Source organism: Aquarana catesbeiana, linkage group LG06, assembly GCF_042186555.1.
Source record: "Aquarana catesbeiana isolate 2022-GZ linkage group LG06, ASM4218655v1, whole genome shotgun sequence".
In the NCBI taxonomy this organism is placed as follows: domain Eukaryota; kingdom Metazoa; phylum Chordata; class Amphibia; order Anura; family Ranidae; genus Aquarana; species Aquarana catesbeiana.
In genome coordinates this window covers 311,018,320-311,041,850 of record NC_133329.1, presented here as the reverse complement: position 1 = coordinate 311,041,850, position 23,531 = coordinate 311,018,320, and the positions used below count along the sequence as shown (strand labels likewise).

The 23,531-nt window shown below is 45.4% G+C and overlaps 1 protein-coding gene across 1 annotated transcript in view; it reads right to left on the bottom strand.

The window, feature by feature from the left end:
• DRC11 (dynein regulatory complex subunit 11) overlaps positions 1-19,459 on the bottom strand; it is a 302,548-nt gene extending 283,089 nt beyond the window's left edge. Inside the window, exons 1-2 of the mRNA XM_073633646.1 lie at positions 19,339-19,459; positions 17,141-17,179 (exon numbers count right to left, since the gene is read on the bottom strand). Of these exons, the coding sequence (XP_073489747.1) occupies positions 17,141-17,179; positions 19,339-19,400 (101 nt within the window). The 5' untranslated portion in view covers positions 19,401-19,459. The remainder of the gene's footprint in view (positions 1-17,140; positions 17,180-19,338) is intronic.
• Between the last annotated feature and the right edge of the window lie 4,072 nt (positions 19,460-23,531).

The window sequence follows — 23,531 nt, the reverse complement described above, 5'->3', positions numbered from 1 at the left end:
TAACCTCAGCCCTGTGGCACACCTGGTTGAATGAAAGTCATTGCAAGCACTTATAAAGACACAAGCATGCCTTTAAAAGGGTTGTAATCCCTTGTTTTTATATATAAAAATAACAAACATGCCTATACTTACCCGCTCTGTTTAATCGTTTTGCACAGAGCAGCCCTGATCCACTTTTTCTGGGGTGCCCCGCCGGCGCTCCAAGCCCCTCTTGATCAAGTGCCCCCACTTTTACTGGGGGCATCCATGTGGGCTCGCTCCTGTTGCTGTCTCAGGAGAGAGACAGCAGCAGGAGCCGCTGCGCTCGTGCACATTGCTGGATCGGGTCAGGGTCAGGTAAGAAAAAGGGGGACAGGGTCTGGGGGGTGCTGCAGCACAGAAAGTTTTTCACCTTAATGCATAGAATGCATTAAAGTGAAAAACCTTGAGGCTTTACAACCACTTTAAATTGGTGGTAAATTAATATCAGAAAATAGACACAAGACTGTTTAGTGGTAAATGAGTTCTGTACCACTAGGCTGGGATCAACTCATAAATCAACAAATTCAGCAATAAACAGTGCAATTAGGCATCAACTTAAATGTGAATGGTAGTTCTATAACTAATCTGGGTTACACTCTAGAGATGGTTATACTAAAGCCAAGGTCTACTGCAGAACTATCCCTATTCCCACAAGTAATACAAGCAGTCCTTGTAGGGTGGCTTATATGGATGGACAGTCCTACACCCTTCCCTCCACCCAGCTAGCGTTGAGGCCCATATCGCAGTTAGTGCACATAAGCATAGTCCCCATGGGAATCTGCATGCGGTATTATAAGCTATTAGGTATGTGCCTAGCCCTTTTAAGCTTAGTTTCCGATAAAGACAGCAGGATGCGGCTACTTGGCCCTCTCACAAGTCCAGCGATACAGCCACAGAAGTTCCACAATGTGTAGGGGGTCCTCTGTTTATCCTGTGGTATAGCTGTAGCATCGGTGCAGCACGAGGCTTCCTCCAGTAATGACACAGTCCAAGTCCCCACGCTCCCTGATCCTCTCTTTCTTGTCTCCCAGCTGTAAACCCAAGGTCTCTGCTCCAGCTATCGCCAAGTCTGAATGGTCGGATGTGCTCACTCCAAATTCTGGGAGTCCACTGAGTCCATTGAGTAATGGAAGTCCACAATAAATTTCCTTTCATGGACTTCAATTCCCACACTCTGTTGTGGTCAGCTTGTGATTGTAACCCCACTTTAGCATTTTCAGGCAATTCCCTGTGTAAGATAATACAATGTCTCCAGTGTGTGTGCTTTATAAAAAAAATGCCTCTGTATACCTTATTTCCGAGCACTGCTGAGCCCTCTCCCAATCTGACAGCTACAGGAATCCCCTATTGACGTCAGACAGGAGGAGGCGAGGAGAGAGGCGGCCGGCCACGTGAGCACCAATCGGCGCTCGGAAATAAGGTATACAGAGGCATTTTTTTAATAAAGCACACACACTGGAGACATTGCATTATCTAACACAGGGGGTTGCCTTAAAATACTAAAGTTATTTCAGCAGCAGGAAGGGAGGGGCAGGAACTGTCACAAGGTGACAGGCAAGGGGGCGAGGAGGACAGAGGAAAGCTGCGGATGACGAAACGCGGCCACGTAAACTGACCGTGGTGTCAGGGCTCAGCAGCCATGATGAACTGTGGTCAGTTTACAAGGGGGGAGGGTAGAACCAGGCAGGATCAGCCAGGTATTTAAGGTGATACAAAGGGCCAAATTACACAGCACAAGCACTGTGCATAATTCATGCTTTAAAGCAGGGGTCTTCAAACTGCGGCCCTCCAGGTGTTCAGGAACTACAATTCCCATCATGCCTAGTCATGTCTGTGAATGTCAGAGTTTTACAATGCCTCATGGGATGTGTAGTTCTGCAACAGCAGGAGGGCCGTAGTTTGAGGATCCCTGCTTTAAAGGGACAGAATACATTTTTTTTTCTTTTTACAGTAATAGGGTAACAAATGCTTTAAAGTCTATGGGGCACTTTTGACTCACCTGCTCCCCCTGCTGATGCCAGTTGACAGTGCACTGAAGTTCAGCTTGTCTGTTTGATCAAAGTTCAAGCACAGCTGCAGACAGTGTTTTGGCTTGCTCCTGCAGCCGAGTCCTTGGCTACACTAGCCTCCACCCATTTATGATCCAATAACTAGGTTTTTATGTGAGCACTATTGGAGAGAGTCTGGAGCAGCATTTTCTCCAGGAAAGATATGCATTTCAGAACTTCTATTACTCTTTAAAGTGATTGTAAACCCTTACAGACCACTTTTTGCTACAGGTAAGCCTATAATAAGGCTTACCTGTAGCTACCCAGGATATCTCCTAAACCTGCACGGTTTAGGAGATATCCCCTGTATTTGCATGTACCGACGTCATCGGTACATGCGCACTGACACAAACTGAAGCAATGGCACGTATGTGCCGCTGCTTCAGTCAGTGTGCCGTTACCGCGCACATGCGCGGGAGTAACATCATTGCGGCTCCGGCCAATCACAGCGCCAGAGCCGCGAAACCCCGGAGGTAACCTCCGGGAGTGATGTCGCCGGCAGATGCTGTGTACGGGCACTACAGCGAGGGCTTCGCTCTCAGGTGAGTATTATATAATGAGCTAGTATGTTATGCATACTAGCTCATTATGCCTAATGCCCCGTACACACGATCGGACATTCCGACAACAAAATCCATCTGATTTTTTCCGACGGATGTTGGCTCAAACTTGTCTTGCATACACACGGTCACACAAAGCTGGTTGGAGTTCCGAACGTCAAGAACGCGGTGACGTACAACACGTACGTCGAGCCGAGAAAAATGAAGTTCAATAGCCAGTACGGCTCTTCTGCTTGATTCTGAGCATGCGTGGCACTTTGTGCATTGGAATTGTCTACACATGATCGGAATTTATATGAACGGATTTTGTTGTCGGAAACTTTTTGATCCAGCTCTCAAACTTTGTGTGTCGGAAATTCCGATGGAAAAAGTCAGATGGAGCCTACACACGGTCGGAATTTCCGACAACAAGCTCCGATCGCACATTTTTCGTTGGAAAGTCCAATTGTGTGTACAGGGCATTAGTCTTGCAGGTGTTAGTTTTTTTTTTTTTTCAAAGTGGATTTACAACCACTTTAATTATCTGTCTTAGCAAAACTAGGAACATAGCTTCATGTTAGCATTTTAGTATAGGTATGCGTCAACCTTCTACTTCCTCAATCTTAATGTACACCATTAGGACAAATGAATACATTGGTAACATCCCTGATGTATAACATTACAGATATTCCCTTTAAATCTATCTCCAAGCAAAATATTGTCTGTTATAATGCACATTCCAATTACATGTTCCATCCTACCATGCTACATTTTTACGTTTCTACTGTTCAATGAATAGGCACACTTTTGCTACATGTCTATTACAATGCATATCCTAATTACATGTTCCATCCTACTTAACCATGCTACAATGCAAATGCAAAGGTTAACCTGACATGAATAGCTCAGTGCCAAAGACTTTAAGACTAATAGTGCCATTGCCGTTATTATCAAACACTGTACAATTAGAAGAAAATTACATCAGACATCTATTACCATTCATCCTACTCAACATCTAAAGCTTTAAAATGAGCCACAATTAAATGAATGTGTGCATGAGCACAGTGAGTGTATATACAGTATGTCTTATGTATTCATCCCTGGCCCCTCCAGCAATAAAGGAATAATCAGCACCTCTGCATCGCTGCTTGTTATAACCCATAGAAAGGAGCTGTTTAACAGTGAGTGCCCTAACGATTCATAATTTATCCAGGTTAGACATAATACAAGGCTTATATCCAGGGAATATTAGTCATAAATGCTTAATCTACTGATTCTCACCTATTAAACAAATCTGCCGTATCGAGAAATGGCTGCGATATAATGAGGCAGAACGCTCCTGATCGCTACACACATTTCACCTTTAAAAATAACTCTGGCAAATCTCTCTTGGTCCTTACTGAATTAATGGGTGCAGCATGCGTCCCGTGTTCAAATCTCCTCATTCCCGTGAAAGATGGGAGAAGAGGCGAGTCTTACAGAGATATAACCAGCGTGAAGGGCAATGAACTTATTAAAAGCCCCATTGAGGAGCCTGGCTGCAGCACATTAGATCCTCAAATGCCCAGAGAGTCTACTGGACGCTTCTGCTTTCTGGAACATAATGTTTTTAGATGGTCTGATAAAGTGAATCAGATGGTAAAAGAACTGAGACTTGCTCATTGTGACTCTATAAATCACACCTGTAACGCACACTAGACTGGCAAATCTGTGCTCTGCGAGTGAATACACTCGCTATTCGCACTCAACTGGAAGATATAAAGTGATAAATGACATGCTATTTCCTTCCCCGACACGAATGTAACTAACCTGGTAAGCTGACGTTTTTCTTTTGACGCAAACTGTTCATATATAAAGTGAAGGATATTGTTTGGCTCTTCCAGCTTAGTCTAATGATCGGAAATGCTGATGTAATCATAAACATACACTCATACATTTGTAATGGACTGAAAGTATTAATTTGCATCTGCTTATGTATAGAGCCAATGGTGACCACCAAGGCCTTTTTTTCCTCAGAGAATAGGTGCAGGTACTTCCCCTTGTGTCCACCCCCTACCCACCATCTCTTAGTTCCACCCTACCCACCTCTCAGCGCCATCTTTTAGTTCCACCCCTACCCACCTCTGAGCACCATCTCTTAGTTCCACACCCTGCCCAACTCTGGGTACCATCTCTTAGTTTCCACCCCCTACCCACCATCTCTTAGTTTTCACCCCCTATCCAGCTCTGAGCACCATCTCTTAGTTCCACCCCCTACCCACCCCTGAGCACCATCTTTTAGTTCCACCCCCTACCCACCTCTGGGCACCATCTCTTAGTTTCCACCCCCTACCCAACTCTGAGCACCATCTCTTAGTTTCCACCCCCTACCCACCACTGGGCACTATCACTTAGTTTCAACCCCATACCCACCTCTGAGCACAATCTCTTAGTTTTCACCCCCTACCCACCATCTCTTAGTTTCCACCCCTACCCACCTCCGAGCACCATCCCTTAGTTCCACCTCCTACCCACCTCTGAGCACCATCTCTTGGATTCCACCCCCTACCCACCTCTGAGGACCATCTCTTAGTTCCACCCCCTACCCACCTCTGAGCACCATCTCTTAGTTTCCACCCCTACCCACCTCTGAGCACCATCTCTTAGTTCCACCCCTACCCACCTCTGAGCTAGGGTTGCTACCTGCACGGGATTCACTCGTACAGTCCGGGATTTGAATCATGTGCCCGGTTTTGAGCCCCACTGAAAACCGGACACATTATTCAGATAGGATCGTGGCTCATACCTGGAGAGAGGATTAGGTGTTCTCCTCCCTCCAGCCTGCAGGTGGCTATAGAGAGCAGAACTGACTGAAAAGTCTCAGCAGCACTGCCAAGGAACGAACACGGAGTGTGTGGAGCCTAGAAAGAGAAATGAGGAACTTCTTTGCAGTTAGTGTTCAGTGAGTACAGGGGGAAAGGGGGGCTCTAGTGTCATATCTGATGTAAAAGGGATTTCTGGTGTCACATCTAATGCAAGGGGGGCTGTGGTGTCTTATCTGATGTAAGGGGGGGATCTAATGTCATATCTGAAGTAAGGGGGGCTCTGATGTCATATCTGATGTAAGAGGGGGTTCTGATGTCATATCTGATGTAAGGGGGGCTCTGGTGTCATATCTGATGTAAGGGGGGGGGGCTCTGGTGTCATATCTGATGTAAGGGGGGGGCTCTGGTGTCATATCTGATGTAAGAGGGGGCTCTGATGTCATATTTGATGTAAGGGGGGCTCTGGTGTCATATCTGATGTAAGGGGGGGTTTTGGTGTCATATCTGATGTAAGCGGGGGCTCTGGTGTCATATCTGATGTAAGGGGGGGCTCTGGTGTCATATCTGATGTAAGGGGGCACTGATGTAATATCTGATGTAAGGGGGGCTCTGGTGTCATATCTTATGTAAGGGGGCTCTGATGTCATATCTGATGTAAGGGGGGGCTCTGATGTCATATCTGATGTAAGGGGGGCTCTAATGTCATATCTGATGTAAGGGGGGCTCTGGTGTCATATCTGATGTAACGGGGGGCTCTGGTGTCATATTTGATGTAAGGTGGCTCTGGTGTCATATCTGATGTAAGGGGGTGGCTCTGGTGTCATACCTGATGTAAGGGGGGCTCTGCTGTCATATATGATGTAAGAGGGGGCTCTGGTGTCATATCTGATGTAAGGGGGCTCTGATGTCATATCTGATGTAAGGGGGGGGGGGCTCTGGTGTCATATTTGATGTAAGGGGGCTCTGGTTTTATATCTGATGTAAGGGGGGCTCTGGTGTCATATCTGATGTAAGGGGGCTCTGGTGTCATATCTGATGCAAGTGGGTGGGGGCTCTGGTATCATATCTGATGTAAGGGGGGGCTTTGGTGTCATATCTGATGTAAGGGGGCTCTGGTGTCATATCTGATGTAAGGGGGGCTCTGGTGTCATATCTGATGTAAAGTGGGCTCTAGTGTCATGTCTGATGTAAGGGGGCTGTAGTGCTTTTGTTTATAGCGCAAAAAATAAAAACCGCAGAGGTGATCAAATACCCCCAAAAGAAAGCTCTATTTGTGGGAAGAAAGAGACATTAAGTTTGTTTTGGTACAACGTTGCACGACCGTGCAATTGTCAGTTAAAGTGACGCAGTGCTGTATCACAAAAAATGGCCTGGTCAGGAAGGGGGTAAATTCTTCCAGGGCTGAAGTGGTTAAAGTGTTCGGGTTTGACTTGATGAAAAGGTGGCAACCCTACCCTGAGCACCATTTCTTAGTTCCACCCCTACCCACCTCTGAGCACCATCCCCTAGTTACCACCCCCTACCCATCTCTGAGCACCATCTATTAGTTTCACCCCTACCCACCTAGGAGCACCATCTCTTAGTTTCCACCCCCTACCCACCTCTGAGCACCATCTCTTAGTTTCCACCCCCTACCCACCTCTAAGCACCATCTCTTAGTTTCCACCCCCTACCCACCTCTGAGCTCCACCTCTTAGTTCCACCCCCTACCCATCTCCGAGTACCACCCTTTTTAAAGAATATAGAAGCAAGTATACATTTGTGGTGCCAAGTAATTTGTATGTTATTTGTTAATGATAGCAAGAAAAGCAGTAAAATAAATCCTCTCTAGCAGTCAGCAACATTAGACCCCATCCCTTCAACAGTAGATCACTCCCAGCAACAATTGACCACCCTCCCAGCAACAATAGACCCCTTCTTCAACTGTGGATCCCTCACAGCAACAATTGAATGAATGGGAAGTGCTCTGTGCTGAGCAGCTTCCTTTTCATTCACAAACTGAAGCATAGTAAACACAGTTTACTATGCTTCAGTTATGAATGGACACCGTGAGTGAGTGTGTTCACTTGGAAATGGAAGGGGCCAGTAAATTACATATTTACTGGCCCCTTCCTCCGCTCTCCATCCTGAAGCATACCCCACAGCAGCCGGGGGGGAGAGGAGAGAAGCCAGAATATAGCCCTTTAAAATAGCCTGTACCAGATTTGAAAATCCCTGCTACCAGTTTCAGTAGCTTTACAGAAACATGTGGACGATTCAAGTAATTATTCATAGCACCACTTTGACAAAGTGACCTCCAGTTCATAGGAAACAAAACTGGAAGTAATTAAGACCAGCTCTAAGTTGGTGTACAGAGACAGGCAGAGTGCCTGTCTCAGAGTGGCATAGTTGTCACCACTGCCCCCTCCTGTCTCCAGCTCTCAGTAGTTGTTAAGGATGCTGTAGGCTTCGCAGCTGACAGGCTCTTAGCAACCAGTCACACTGACAGTGGGCAGTGCCTGATAGGGAAGCTAAGGGACTAGTTTCCCTTTAGATCTGCTCTCTCCTTGTGATTGACAGCAAGTAGTGAGCGGATTCCATAACTAATAGCAGGTTGTTTTGGCTGTTTGGCTGCCCACTGCCGGTCACAAGGGGATCAGACCTCACTGGGAACTAGTGTCTTGTAATCCCCATCAGGCCCACCCAGCTACAAAACCCTGTGCTGTGTGACAGCCACAGCAACAAGAGGAAACTCAATTGCAGAGGGTGGTATTCCCTGGTGGGTCTTTTGAGTTTTGAAATGTTTTCCTATCCTTGGCAGGATTTTAGCATACTGTGGGGTTGATTTACTAAAGGCAAAAAGACTGTGCCCTTTGCAAAGTGCAGTTGCACTCTGCAAGTGCAGTTACTCCAAAGCTTAGTAAATGAGCAGAAGCTCTGCTGACTTCCATCATCCAATCATGTGCAAAAAAATGCTGTTTTGTTTTAATTTTCTTTGCAAAGTGCACAGTCTATTTGCCGCTAGTAAATCAACCCCTATATGTTGTTGGGTTTTGCTGCGTTCTTATTGTGATAAAACCTACAATAAAAATATGTACCAAAATGCTAAAGCAGAGTAAAGCATTTTGGAAATCACGCTAAAGCACAATGTTTGACAATGCTGCAATTTTAATTCAGCCATAGGGACTTTGATTATCAGTATAGTAATGGGTTAGGCTGGGAATGGGGCTACAGAGTGGCTTTCAGAGTGGCTCTTTGCAAGCACGTCACCGGCCCGCTGTCTCCTCTGCTCTGCTGACAGATGCAGCGGGCGGGGCCAGGATTCCCCCGCTGATGTCAGACGGGACGCGAGGAGGAGAGAAGAGAGAGAGAGCCAGCTGAGCACGTGACCGCAGGGAGCTGCTCTGAAACCTGGTAAACAAGGTATTTTTTAATAAAACACCAGCAGGATTATATAAACTTTAAACAGCTATGATAGCATGAGGAGTTGCAGGGGTAGACACTAACACAGGGGCAGAGAGGCGGGGGGGGGGGGGGGACACAGGAGCACATAGGACAGTGATGGCGAACCTTGGCACCCCAGATGTTTTGAAACTACATTTCACATGATGCTCATCTACACTGCAGAGTGCATGAGCATCATGGGAAATGTATTTCCAAAACATCTGGGGTGCCAAGGTTCGCCATCACTGACATAGGACAATACAATAAGATACAAGAGGATTAAGAGGGCTCTGCTCAGAAGAGCTTACAATCTAATAGGGTGGGGCAGGTGGTACAAAAGGTTGTAACTGTGGGTAATCAGCTGATGGAAGTGGTAAATGATTAGTTAGAGATGTGATAGGCTTTCCTGAAGAGATGAGTTTTCAGGGATCGCCTGAAGGTAGCAAGAGTAGGGGATAGCCGGATAGATGGAGGTAGCGAGTTCCAGAGGATGGGAGAGGCTCTGGAGAAATCCTGGAGACGAGCATGGGAGGAGGAGACGAGAGAGCTTGAGTAGTAGGAGGTCTTGAGAAGAGTGGAGACAATGATTTGTGTGATATTTGGAGACAAGATTGGTGATGTAGCTCGGGGTAGAGTTGTGAATGGCTTTGTATGTTGTCAGCTTTTCAGCTTTTACTATACATACCTGACAATTTGAAGCGGACCGTCACTCAAAAGTGAAAGTACCGCTCATCCTCTTCCCCAACCCAACACATTGAGGTGTCTGTTTTACAGGAAGCGGGTATCTTTTTGACCCTCTTCCTCAATTGTTGACCTGGCGAGAATGATGTCTGCTTGGGACATAATTGGCAGTATTTGTAGCAGCTGGCTTTTTAACATTTTTAACAGGCCTTTTCAGGTTTTTTATTTAAAATTTGGTTCGGCGTTCCCCCTCAGGATTCATACCAGACAGCTGTCAAACCAGGCGCTGGAAACACAATCTCATGGTCAGGTACTGTAGTTTAAATGGTTTCTCTTACTTGAAAAATATGTGCATATCCTAGTCCATCCCAATAGCTGCAGCTGCTGTTTTTTAAATTTTTCCAGCACTTCAAAACAGCCAGATGGGGGTATGATACATCCGCTTCCTACTAATTGCCTCCACCCCCCCTCCCCCTTCACAATGAAAGAACTCAATCCCTTGCACCCTTTAGATGTGCATGTTCCAGGGAGGAAGCTAGCCTCTGGATGGTGTAGACTTGATCTATGCTGTCTGCCCATCCATTGCTTGACTACATTCTCAGACCTTTTTCTGGAACAGTGGTAATCAAGCAACTGATCAGCACAGCACAGCTACATCCAGTGGCCAGCAGGGAGGAACATGCTTATCTAAAGGGATGCTGGAGATATGTTCCTACATCCAGGCACATTAGTCGTCATCACTTACACTCTCTGTGCTTAGTGCATCAGAATTAATTGTTTATCAGTGAATTGTAGACACAGGCATAAAGTCAATTAATGCAGATGAGGATCTTTAAAACAATTCCAAGGTATACATGGTGACTCAATGTACACAGAATTTTAAAGAAACAGGAAGAAACAATTTAGCATTGAAACTCCTTCAGTGCAGTGGAGACACCCAAAGATAGGATGTATTATTTGCTGGATCACCATGTATAAATAAAGGGGAAAAAGGCTTAAAATAAAATAAAAAATAAATGAATGCAGCCACCACAAGGTGGATCAGTAAGCTGCAATATATTACATTTTAGTTTTTTTGGGTTTAATACGGCTTTAACTAGCTGACTGATACACGAGGAGTTTGTATAACACCTCTTTCAGAAAGAGCGCCGTCTGCTGCGATGAGCACAGGGTCAGAGCAGATCCCCGCTGATCAGAGCAGAGTGAGGCGGATGTCACATCCATGCCCACTCAGTCAATGCAGAGCTGGGCTCTATGGGAGGATAGGTGTAAATGGACCCCACTGTTCCTTTACATCTGGCTGCTTCTGATCTGCTCTGCAAAATCAGAAAAGGATGCAGTCCTCTTCCCCATTTTGGACCAGAAGGGACCTGGAAGTAGACGGGTGTAAACTAGCACAAGTCCATTTACACCTGCCTGTCAATAGGGCTGCATGGACCATCCAATCAGGTCTGCCTGAAAAACTGACAGGTGGGCCTGATTGGAGCAGCTATATGAAAGGGGCCTAACAGTCCAGCTGGGGTAGATACTGACTAATAGAAGGGCTTAAAGCGGAGTTCCGCCTAAAAGAAAAAATGTAGTCAATACAAATACTGCAGCTGCTGACTTATAAGGACTTATAAATAAGGACACTTACCTGTCCAGGGCGCCCGCGATGTCTTCAGCTGAAGCTGACCCGTCCCTTAGCTCCAAGTGGAGCACTGATTCCCTTACATTGCTAGTAAGGGAATCAGGAAGTGAAGCCTTGCGGCTTCGCAGCCTGGTTCCCTACTACGCATGCGTGAGTCGCGCTGCGCATTCTGAGTGGTCCCTGTTGTCTTCTGGGACCTGTGTGTCTCCCAGAAGGCAGCGGGGGTGGAGAAGGGGCCAGAATTGGCGTAGATCGCCGCGGATACTGCAGCGATCTTTCGCCGGAAGTGGGAGCAAATACCTGTATTAGACAGCTATCTGCTCCCCCCTGAAAGGTGCCAAATGTGACACCGGAGGGGGGGGGAGGAATCCGGACAGAGGGAGTTCCATTTTTGGGTGGGACTCCGCTTTAAATGTTTACAACTCTGCTAAAGGGGCGGACTAGCCAATCTGAACCTGAATTCTCCTCTGCAGCATAGATCACAGGACTAGGTAGCTAGAATTCTGGTTACATGGCCAGCACAGAGAGCGACCCGCTACCGCAGCCCAACTGTGTTCAATGACCGTGGTTGCGGCGCTCAGGCGGGGGGGGTTTAAGGAGTTAAGGTGGTTGTTAACCCACTTATACCACTTTTCATAATCCTGCTAGTTCCCTAATGACAGCTGCTCCTGTCTGTGTGATTTATTAAAAAAAATGCCTCGTTTACTGGCTTTCAGAGTGGCTCTTTGCAAGCACGTCACCGGCCGGCTGTCTCCTCTGCTCTGCTGACAGATGCAGCGGGCGGGGCCAGGATTCCCCCGCTGATGTCAGACGGGACGCGAGGAGGAGAGAAGAGAGAGAGAGCCAGCTGAGCACGTGACCGCAGGGAGCTGCTCTGAAACCTGGTAAACAAGGTATTTTTTAATAAAACACCAGCAGGATTATATAAACTTTAAACAGCTATGATAGCATGAGGAGTTGCAGGGGTAGACACTAACACAGGGGCAGAGAGGCGGGGGGGGGGGGGACACAGGAGCACATAGGACAGTGATGGCGAACCTTGGCACCCCAGATGTTTTGAAACTACATTTCACATGATGCTCATCTACACTGCAGAGTGCATGAGCATCATGGGAAATGTATTTCCAAAACATCTGGGGTGCCAAGGTTCGCCATCACTGACATAGGAGGACAGGAGAGCTGCGGCTGACAGAGGCACGTGTCAGGGCTCAGCAGCCATGATGAACCGTGGTCAATTTACAGGGGGGAGGGCAGAAATTGGCAGGATCAGCCAGATATTTCAGGTGATACAGGGGGCCAAATGACACAGCACAAGCACTGTGCTGTAAAACATGCTTTAAAGAAGCAGGATCCAATTTTATCATTTTTGGGTTAACAAACGCTTTAAAGGAGAAAGGCAGCCAAAGCTCGTTTGGCTGTATTTCTCCTGTGGATCACAGGAGTGCAATGCATTCTGCACTCCTATTACCCGTTTTCAGCAGACAGCTGGCTGAAGCCTGCTGTCGGCTGACGTCACAGAGCCGGCCAAGGCTTGGACAAGATTGCAACAATGGGGTCGGAATTCGCCCACATGCCTGGACCACCACCCAGCTCAGCTTCTCAGCGGGCTGCTGAGAACCTGAGTCGGCCACTCCTACCCCCTCCACAGCCCAGCGCTTTAGTAGTGCAGGGGGGGGGGCAGAGCAGAGAGCTGCTGACTAACAGTCAGCAGCTCTCTGCTCACAGAGCTGTGAGAACCGAGTGATCAGTGTTCGATCGCTCAGTTCTCAGTGTTAGAGGTGTCGGGGACAGATGCAGCATCGAACCGATGTTGCATCCACCTAGGTAAGTATGATTTAAAAAAATGAAACAAAAAAAAAAATGCATCTCTTTTAAATCCAGCAATGATGGGTGATATAACGTCTCCTTACCACCTGTCTGAAGAGTTATCTAACGCAGATCTAACGCAGAAGTCTTCAGAGGGCAACATAAGCATAAACAAGACCTATGGAAGATTTCCCCTCATTTAGGCTGGCCATATATTTTATTTTGTTCAACCAGCTAGTTGAACGAACACAACGTGCCAATTCCCCATCAACACTCTCAGTGCTAATGGGGAAATGATTCCCGTAGCGCCATTGTGTTCTGCCAGAGGGCAGCCTTCCCAGCCGGCAGAATACAATGATCAGTGTTGCTGGCTATAGCCGGTGTTCCATCATAATTGGCGACCTATCAGATTAGGTAATGGAAGTGACTTTCCATCAGCTGCGCATGCGTTCCACTGTTACCAGGTTTACTAGTCTGACAGAACACCTGCAGTCAGAAGAAGGCGGCAGCCGACACCTTACTACACCCAGCTACGTTTTGAATTTAACAGTAATTTTAGCACTAAAGCACTAATTAATGAATAATTTTAGCACTAAAGTGAGCCTGTATAAATAAATATAGTATATTGACACCTGTGATGCTGTTTTGATGTTACATTTTGAAAGAAGCTGGACGACAGCAGTAAGAAGGAGGCGGAGGCCATGTTGGTACATCCCGCACTGGCCAGCGCTAAACTTTAGGCTTTCAAAATTAAACATCCAAACAGCATCACAGATGTCAATATACTATATTTATTTATATACGCTCACTTAACCACTTCAGCCCCGGAAGAATTTACCCCCTTCCTCCAGGCCATTTTTTGCGATACGACACTGCGTCGCTTTAACTGACAATTTCGCGGCCGTGCGACGTTGTACCCAAACAAAATGTATGTCCTTTTTTCCCCCACAAATTGAGCTTTCTTTTGGTGGTATTTGGTCACCTCTGAGATTTTTATTTTTTGCGCTATAAACAAAAAAAGACTGGCAATTTTAAAAAACACAATATTTTGTACTTTTTGCTATAATAAATATCCCGAAAAAAGTTTAAAAAAAATCATTTCTTCATCAATTTAGGTCGATATGTATTCTTCTACATATTTTTTGTAAAAAAATTGCAATATTGGTTTGCGCAAAAGTTATAGCGTCTACAAAATAGGGGATAGATTTATGGCATTTTTCTTCTTCTTTTTTTTTTTTTACTAGTAGTGGCGGTGATCTGCGATTTTTATCGGGACTGCAACATTGCGACGGACACATCGGACACTTTTGACACTTTTTTGGGACGAGTGACATTTATACAGCGATCAGAGCTAAAATTAGAAACTGATTACTGTATAAATGTCACTGGCAGGGAAGGGGTAACACTAGGGGGCGATCAAGGGGTTAAATATGTACCCTATTTGTGTTCTAACTGTGAGGGGGAATGTGGCTGACTAGGGGAGGAGAGAGATGGTTGTTCCTACTTAGTAGAAACATACATCTCCCTCCTCTCCCCTGACAGAACCGGGATTTGTGTATTTATACATACTGCACATTTTATGCACATACTGTATAATCTTATAGGAACATTTTTACTGAAATGAATGGTCTGGTGACATGGCCTCTTTAACACGATGCACATAGGTCTAAAGAAAAACCTTACATCTGTCACATAGTCTTTTTTTAAACTAACTGTTTACTAACTATGGATGGGTGGAAAAGCCAGATTAGGTAATGATCCCATATCTGTTCCCTCCTGATAAGCGCAAACGGCTTCTTAATCTTTGTTCCTTCCCCTCCCATAACATAAACTTTTAAGGCTGGCAAAACCAGCTTTACAAATTTATGAATCTCTCTGCAGCCTCTTAATATGCTTCAATGGTGATCAGATCTGCCCCACTGACCACCCTCTTATGTTTATGGATAGCCTTATGTTGGCCATATATAGTATATAACAATATGATTGTACAATAAAACGATCCCTTCAATGAGCGCATTGTATCTTTCAGAAATCAATGCCATTAAAAAGTATACCTAAAGACAAAACATTTTAACTTTTAAACATACAATAGTAGAAGAAGTTTAAACCATTGTCGAGTTTTGTTTTTTTTTTTTTGTCTGTATCCCAATGGGGAGATTTTCCTTAACTTCCTTTGTAAACACATCAGACTAAAGGAAATTCTCTCTAATGCTGGCCATAGACAGATCAAAATGTGGCGGTTCAGCGGGGACCAGCTGAACTTTGATCCGAGTGTGGCTGTCCCTATTCGACAGAAGTCAGTCGTTAAACTGACTTCTGTCAAATGGGCAATCTGGAAAACTTTTGTAGATCAGCGGCTGCAGTCACTGATCAGTGTATTCTGAAGAATACTGTCAGATTACAATGTTCCAGCAAGAGGAATTCTCCCTTGCTTGAGTGGATGGAGGAATCTGTTAGTCCAGGAGGGGGGGGGGGGGGGGTGAAAAAAAAACTGTCTATGGCCAGCTTAAAGGCTAGGTTCACACTATCTTGTTCTCTGAAAAGCAATCCATGGTGGGCTGCTTATCAGAGTGCCCCCCCCCTCCCCCTCAAATGCCTGTTTTTTTGTTGTTGTTTTCATTGATTACCAAACAGGCAACAATGCACAGCTCCCAACTGTCAATGATTTCGAGGGACTGTCCCTGATTTGTCCCTCTGCCCCCCTCATTTGTCGCTCATTTTGGTCTGATCTATATAGCTGTATATAAAATGCACTTTTTATCTTTCAAACGCGTTTCCCAGTGCTAAACCTTTCATCCAAATTCTAAATTGCTGCATTTGTAAATTTTATAAGCCAATATAAAGGAATAGTAGTGGTAAAAAAACTTTTTTTTGGGTTAATTTGCCTTTAAGGGGGTGTGGCAGGGGGCGTGTCCTATGCCTACATACAGTTGCTAGTAGGTGTCCCTCATTCCCATCTCAAAATGTTGGGAGGTATGAACAATAGGACTAATGTGCTGCAACCTAATGGCTGCAGCATGTGAAAAACCTCCTCCGTCTACTGTACTGTAGGCTTTAGGTGAGCGTAAGGGGGGGGGGGGGGGGGGTGGTAAAACTGGACTAAACCTACCTGATGTCAGAGGAGATTCCCAGCAATGGAATACAGCAGAGAGCTAAGGGATCATTCTCATATGTGATAGCCCTTGCTACCCCTCTTATAAGCAATCTGCGGTGGATTGCTTTTCAGAAGGCAATTGACAGGTGGCTGGGAGGTGATATGTTGCCTCCTTACCACCTTTTTTAACCCTCAAAAGACCACACCAAGGCACTACAACTGTGTGCATTGCATTGCTTAAACGTGTTGTGTTCAGTGACAGTACTGTGCCCCAAATGTGACAAGGGGTTTAATTTTTGCCATGGCCACAATGCTTTGCCCCCTGCATGGGTACACTCCTGACTGACTGTATGTCCTTGTTCAAGTGGGCAGTCAAGGGGCGGTAAAACTGTGGCTCAACCACCTGCTTTTACCACCCCTGGTCACACATCTCAGTATCCTCCACATTTCCATGTTCTGATCTAGCAATTGGTGCCCATTATTCATTACTATTTCTATTGCCTATTGTTTTTCATGATTGGATAGAAGAGGAAACGGTCCGGATGAGATGAAAAATTCTGCTTGTTTTTAGATCATATGGTTTATGGCATAACCTATCATATATGAAAGGCCCACTTTCAATTTTTGTTTAGTTTTTCTATTAAAATTTAGACATAAAAAATGATCGGACTGAATGAACGGTAATTTAGAACATCCAATCAAATGAAACTGAACTCATCACATGTAAAATCAGTGCATGTATGGCCGGCATGACACTTACACACTATTTTGTGAAATTGACTTTATCCTAGAATTGATAACTTTTGTTCTTTTTTCCTCCAGTTATGATTTTATAGCCTGGGTGCAAATGGGGCTGGATACATGAAGCTGACATAAAGTTCATCATATGATTCTGGGCCAACAGTTGGGTTTTTCTGTGAAATATACGTGTTTTGTAGAAGTCTGGGATACTTTGAGGTTAGGTAAAATTGAGAAACCTTTACAATGACGTGTAAACCTGAAATGATGAAGAAACCCTTCTATATAAATCAGGGGGTTTCCAATGAGTCTACCACAGAAATAGACAAAAGGGAACAGGCAATGGTTGTACTTACGTGTGAGACATGACTGCCGCAATAATCGCCGTCTGTTCCCTGGGTGTACAAAATATTCAGAATCAGCAAAATAGAATGACGTGTGAGGTTCCCCCTATTCCCTGAGAACATGACATCAGTCCCTCACTGTAGGAGATCTGGCTGAGCCTCTGACATGGCTCTGCTTCTGGTTGTTTGTTTGGTAACTAAGGAAATAGTCATCAGCCCTACCAGACACACAGGACATTGCATAGTTATAGGTGACACACACACTGCCCCTTACAGCATGACAACAGTGAAGGTGTCCCCTGTCCTCATCTATGTCTGTGTCTGTTTGTAGCAAACTGATCAGAAATCACAAATTATTATCATTGTAAATTAGAGTGACATACAGTATGCAAGGGCTGCTATGGTGAATCGGATGATTAAATTGTACAATAACTGGGTTGTGCATTGATGAATATATTTACTCCATGGGGGTCCTGGAGATGTGCGAACATGTGGGGTATGCAATGCTCTGCAGGATGCGTGTGATCATGTGGGGTATGCAATGCTCTGCAGGTTATGTGTGATCATATGTGGAGTATGCAATGCTCTGCAGGACATGTGTGATCATATGGAGAGTATGCAATGCTCTGCAGGACATGTGTGATCATATGTGGAGTATGCAATGCTCTGCAGGACATGTGTGATCATATGGGGAGTATGCAATGCTCTGCAGGTGAGATGTGTGGCCGTGTGGGGTAATGTGATGCTTTGCAGAAGATGTGTGATCATATGGGGTATGCAATGCTCTGCACTGGAGATGTGTGATCATATGGAGTGTGCAATGCTCTGCACAGGAGATGTGTGATCATATGGGGTATGCAATGCTCTGCACAGGAGATGTGTGATCATATGGGGTATGCAATGCTCTGCACAGGAGATGTGTGATCATATGGGGTATGCAATGCTCTGCACTGGAGATGTGTGATCATATGGAGTGTGCAATGCTCTGCACAGGAGATGTGTGATCATATGGAGTGTGCAATGCTCTGCACAGGAGATGTGTGATCATATGGGGTATGCAATGCTCTGCACAGGAGATGTGTGATCATATGGGGTATGCAATGCTCTGCACAGGAGATGTGTGATCATATGGGGTATGCAATGCTCTGCACAGGAGATGTGTGATCATATGGGGTGTGCAATGCTCTGCACAGGAGATGTGTGATCATATGGGGTATGCAATGCTCTGTACAGGAGATGCGTGATCATATGGGGTATGCAATGCTCTGTACAGGAAATGCGTGATCATATGGGGAATGCACTGTTCTGTACACATCTCCAGTGCAGAACATTGCATACGCCCCATAAGATCGCACATCTCCCGCAGAGCATTGCATACCCCACATATGATCACACATAACCTGCAGAGCATTGCATACCCCACATGATCACACGCATCCTGCAGAGCATTGCATACCCCACATGATCACACGCATCCTGCAGAGCATTGCATACCCCACATGTTCGCACATCTCCAGGACCTCCATGGAGAAAATATATTCATCAATGCAAAACCCAGTTATTGTACAATGTAATCATTCGATTCACCATAGCAGCCCTTGCATACTGTATGTCACTCTAACTTACAATGATTATAATTTGTGATTTCTGATCAGTTTGCTACAGACACAGAGGAGGACAGGGGACACCTTCACTGTTGTCATGCTGTAAGGGGCAGTGTGTGTGTCACCTATAACTATGCAATGTCCTGTGTGTCTGGCTGGCGCAATGCTCTGCACAGGAGATGTGTGTGCAAGTGGGGTATGCGATGCTCTGCACATGAAGTAGTGTGATCAGGTGGGGTATGCAATGCTCTGCAGAAGATGTGTGAACATATGGGGGGTATGTAATGCTCTGCACTGCAGATGTGTGATCATATGGGGTGTATGCAATGCTCTGCACAGATGTGTGATCATATGGGGTGTATGCAATGCTCTGCACAGATGTGTGATCATATGGGGTGTATGCAATGCTCTGCACAGATGTGTGATCATATGGGGTGTATGCAATGCTCTGCACAAGAGATTTGTGATCATCTGTTGTATGTGATGGTCTGCACAGAAGATGTGTGGGAATACATGGTGTATGCGATGCTCTGCATGAGGTATGAGGTGATGTGATGCTGCTGATAAGGTATGACGATGATGAGGATGGGGTGAGATGTATTATACCCGCACAGAAGGATAGCTCGGGGATGGATGATGACAGATAAGGCAGCACGCGGTAGGTCCATGCAGGTCTGACTCTGTTGCTGGACCCCGCCCCTTGGATACGGTTTGTTTACACTCCGTCACCCTTAGTACAGCGTGCGGATGAAGAACACTACGCATGCGCAGATCGTCCGGGTACAGCCACTTGCGTGCATTTTAGTCTGCAACGGGGGGAGTTTATAACAGTACCCCCAGCACAGCTCTATGTGTCTGAGTTTCCTGTAGTATAAGTCTTAGCAATTATATATTGATGAGTTTGTTTAGTTCGGGTGTGACTATTTCCAGGTGTTGGGGGAGGGGAGTGCAGAATATGGTTGGTCTCTAAAGCCTCGTACACACACATAGCTCCCAACAGTCCCTGATTTGGAGTCCCTCTGTCCCTCATTCCTCCTCATTTGTCTCTCATTTTGGTCTGATCTATATAGCTGTATATGAAATGCACTTTTTATCTATCAAAAAGTGTTTCAAGCGCTAAACCTTTCATCTGATTTCTGATTTGCTGCATTTGTAAATTCCAAAAGCCAATATAAAGGAATAGTAGTGGTAAAAAAGCACTTGTGGGTTTAACCAATCTTGTTTTTTTGTACAATTCTCCTTTAAGGGGGTGTGGCAAGGGGTGTGTCCTATGCCTGCATACTTTTGCTGATAGGTGTCCCTCATTCCCATCTCAAAAAGTTTTGAGGTATGCACACGATCGGATTTGCCGACGGGAAATGTGTGATGACAGGCTGTTGGCAGGAAAATCTGACCGTTTGTACGCTCCATGAGACAATTGTTGTCGGATTTTCCGATGACAAATGTTGGATGGCAGGCTTTAACACATGATCGGATTGTCGGCTAACAAATACGAACATTGTGACGTACTACGTTGTTTTTCATCTCTTTAGCACCACCCTTTGGGCTCCTTCTACTAATTTCATGTTGGTAGAAGTTTGGTGAGTATTGGTTTGCGTTTTTTTATTTCGCACTTTTCATTTCGCACTTTTCATTTTGTGCTTTTCACGTAGTTTCTGAACGGCCGTTCGTCAACCAGCCATGTTGCGGAATCGGAGGAGATAACGTATTATTGGCCTTGGAGTTATTGCTTTGACATTATTTTTTTGGTTGAATAATGATTTGATTTGGTATATTTTCTATATATTTGGATGAACTTTTTGGTTAAGTTCTATTGGCAGATAGCATGTCTAATGTTATTTGTTTTCTTTTTTTAATGCACAATAAAAAAATTGTGGAGAATTAGACCCCTTTCACACTGCGCTACAGCGTACTACAGGTGCTACAGCGCTAAAAATAGGGCCTGCATAGCTCCTGTAAAGCGCCTCTCCTGTCTCTCCCACACTGGAGCCGTGCGCTTGCAGGACGGTAAAAAAAGTCCTCAAGCAGCATCTTTGGAGCGGTGAAGGAGCGGTGTATACACCGCTCCTCCACCGCTCCTGCCCATTGAACTGAATGGGCACCGCTGACGAACCGCCAGCAGAACCGCCCCGCTAGCAGCCAAAAACCCCACAAAATCAGCAGTAAAGCCCCGCTAAAAATAGCAGCGCTTACCGCTGATGGCACCGACGCCTCAGTGTGAAAGGGGCCTATTACTTGGCTATGTGTTTTACTTCAAATGACAGTTTGGGAGTAGGCAGTTACATTTAAAAAAAAATTAATGTAAAATTGACACCAACATAGTTGTATCTTTAATCTTAAACACTACAGGATAATGGTGTTGTGGTAACTTGCCCAAATAAAAAAATAAAAAAAACATAATAATATTATTCTTGATATCACTAGAAAAAAAAGCCTTTGAAAATTTGTTTGCAATAACTCCATCAGTATCACCAGCAAAGCAGCTTCATTATTATCCCATTAAAGAAGAAGAGAATGTGCGCTGCATTTGCAGATTTCATAATTTGCCACGTCACGAATGTAAATTCTCCAATACAAACGCTAGTTTACAAGACCGACCGCTTCTGGCTCATCCTTGCTTCCGAGCATGCGTGTTTGTACTTTAGACTTTTGTCCGACGGACTTGTGTACACGGGCTCGGAAAATCCGACAACAGATATTTGTCCGCGGAAAATTTTAGAACCTGCCATCCAACATTTGTCTGCGGAAAATCCAACAATAATTGTCCGATGGAGTGTACAAATGGTCGGATTTTCCACCAACAGCCTGTCATCGAACATTTCCTGTTGGAAAGTCCAATCATGTGTACGAGGCTTAAGGCTCAGCAACAGCGTACTCTGGCAGCACATATTTGGCCGTGGAATTTATTCTTTTCTTTTACAATTAGCTTGGCTTGCATACAGCAACTGTACTCCAGTCTGATTCATTTCTGTTTTAAAAAAAGTTATTTTCCAGTTAGTTTTATCAAAAAACACATGATTTTACATCATGCAGTAATAGGCCTGCTTTGGCCAGTGGATAAGAATTGGGAAGTGGTTCACCAAGGCTGTTCCTGTTTTTCGCTGATGAAAAACTATCCCGGCACTGGTCAATTTCTACTAAAGTCTCGTAAGGCTACTTTCAGACTGGGGCGAGCGGGTGTCAGCGGTAAATCGGCGCCGCTTTACCATCATTTTAGCAGGGCTATTCGGGGTAGTTTCAACCCCCGCTAGTGGCCGAAAAGGGGTTAAAACTGACCGCAAAGCACCGCTGCAGCGGTGCTATACTGGCGGTTTGGCGGCGCTGCCCCATTGTTTTCAATGGGCAGGGGCGCTTTAGGAGCGGTGTATACACCATTCCTACAGGGCTGCAAAGATGCTGCTAGCAGGACTTTTTTTACCGTCCTGCAAGCGCACCGCTCCAGTGTGAAAGAGTGCTTTCACACTGGAGAGACAGCAGAGGCTCTTTACAGGCGCTATGCAGGCACTATTTTTAGCGCTGTAGCGCCTGTAAAGCTGTAAAGCCTGTGAAAGAAGCCTTAAGAATTAAGAGACAGCAGACGATACAGTAGGTAAAATGGACCAGCAGGGCAGTTTTAATAAACAAAGCTAGGCCCAAATGCACTAGAGCCACAGGGCTCAGGCAAGAGTTTTATTACAAGAATTAAAGAACATGCAGGTGCAATCTATTTGTAAAACAAGCTGGATGCAATCTACTTATAGAACAAGCAGGTGCAATTTTTTATAGAACCAGCTGGGTGCAATCTATTTATAGAACAAGCGGATGCAATCTATTTATAGAACAAGCTGGACGCAATCTACTTATAGAAGATGGAGGTGCAAACTATTTTTTAGAACAAGCTGGATGCAATCTATTTTTAGAATCTATTTATAGCATAAACACACTGATATCTATTTAAAGGACAAGCAGGTGCAATCTATTTATAGAACAAGCTGGGTTCAATCTATTTATAGATCAAGCTGGGTGAAACTTTCTGCTTTACCCCTCTCTCAGCAGAGATCCTTGCAGCTCTGCAGGGGTAGGCCCAGAGGTGGTTCATGCCACGACAGCTGGAGCCAGGAATGGTGGTGTGCGATAATGGCACAAACCTCCTGTCCGCCATTAGACAGGGAAAGTTGACACATGTGCCATGCCTGACACATGTCCTCAATTTGGTGGTGGAGCGTTTCTTAAGTAGGTACCCAGTGTTGTAAGATCTGCTAAAGCAGGCCAGAAGAGTCTGCAGCCATTTCAGGCAGTCATACACAGCCAGTGCTCGGCTGGCTGAAATTCAGTGGGAATTCCACCTGCCTGTAAACTGCCTGATTTGTAACATGCCCACAAGGTGGAACCCAACTTTGGCAATGCTGCATCAGCTGCACATGCAGCGGAGGGCCGTCAACGAGTACCTATGTGAGTATGGCACAACAACAGGCTCAGGCAGTCTTGGCTTTTTTTCCCCACACCAATGGCTGCTGATAAAGGATGAATGCACTGTACTGTCACCATTTGAGGAGGCCACAAGGATGATGAGCCATGACAATGTGTGCATCAGTGACACAATCTGTTATGTTCCTGCTGGAGCAGACTCTGCGTGGCATTATGGGCAGGGCACTCGAGGCAGAGCAGCAGGAGGAAGAGGAGGACTTCCTTTCCTCTCAAGGCCCGCTTTATGCAGACACCATTCTTGCGATGCCATACAACACACAAGAGGAGAGGGAGGAGGAGAAGGATTCAAGCAGTTTTGGAGGCATTTAAGCAGGGGAAGACATACAGTACGT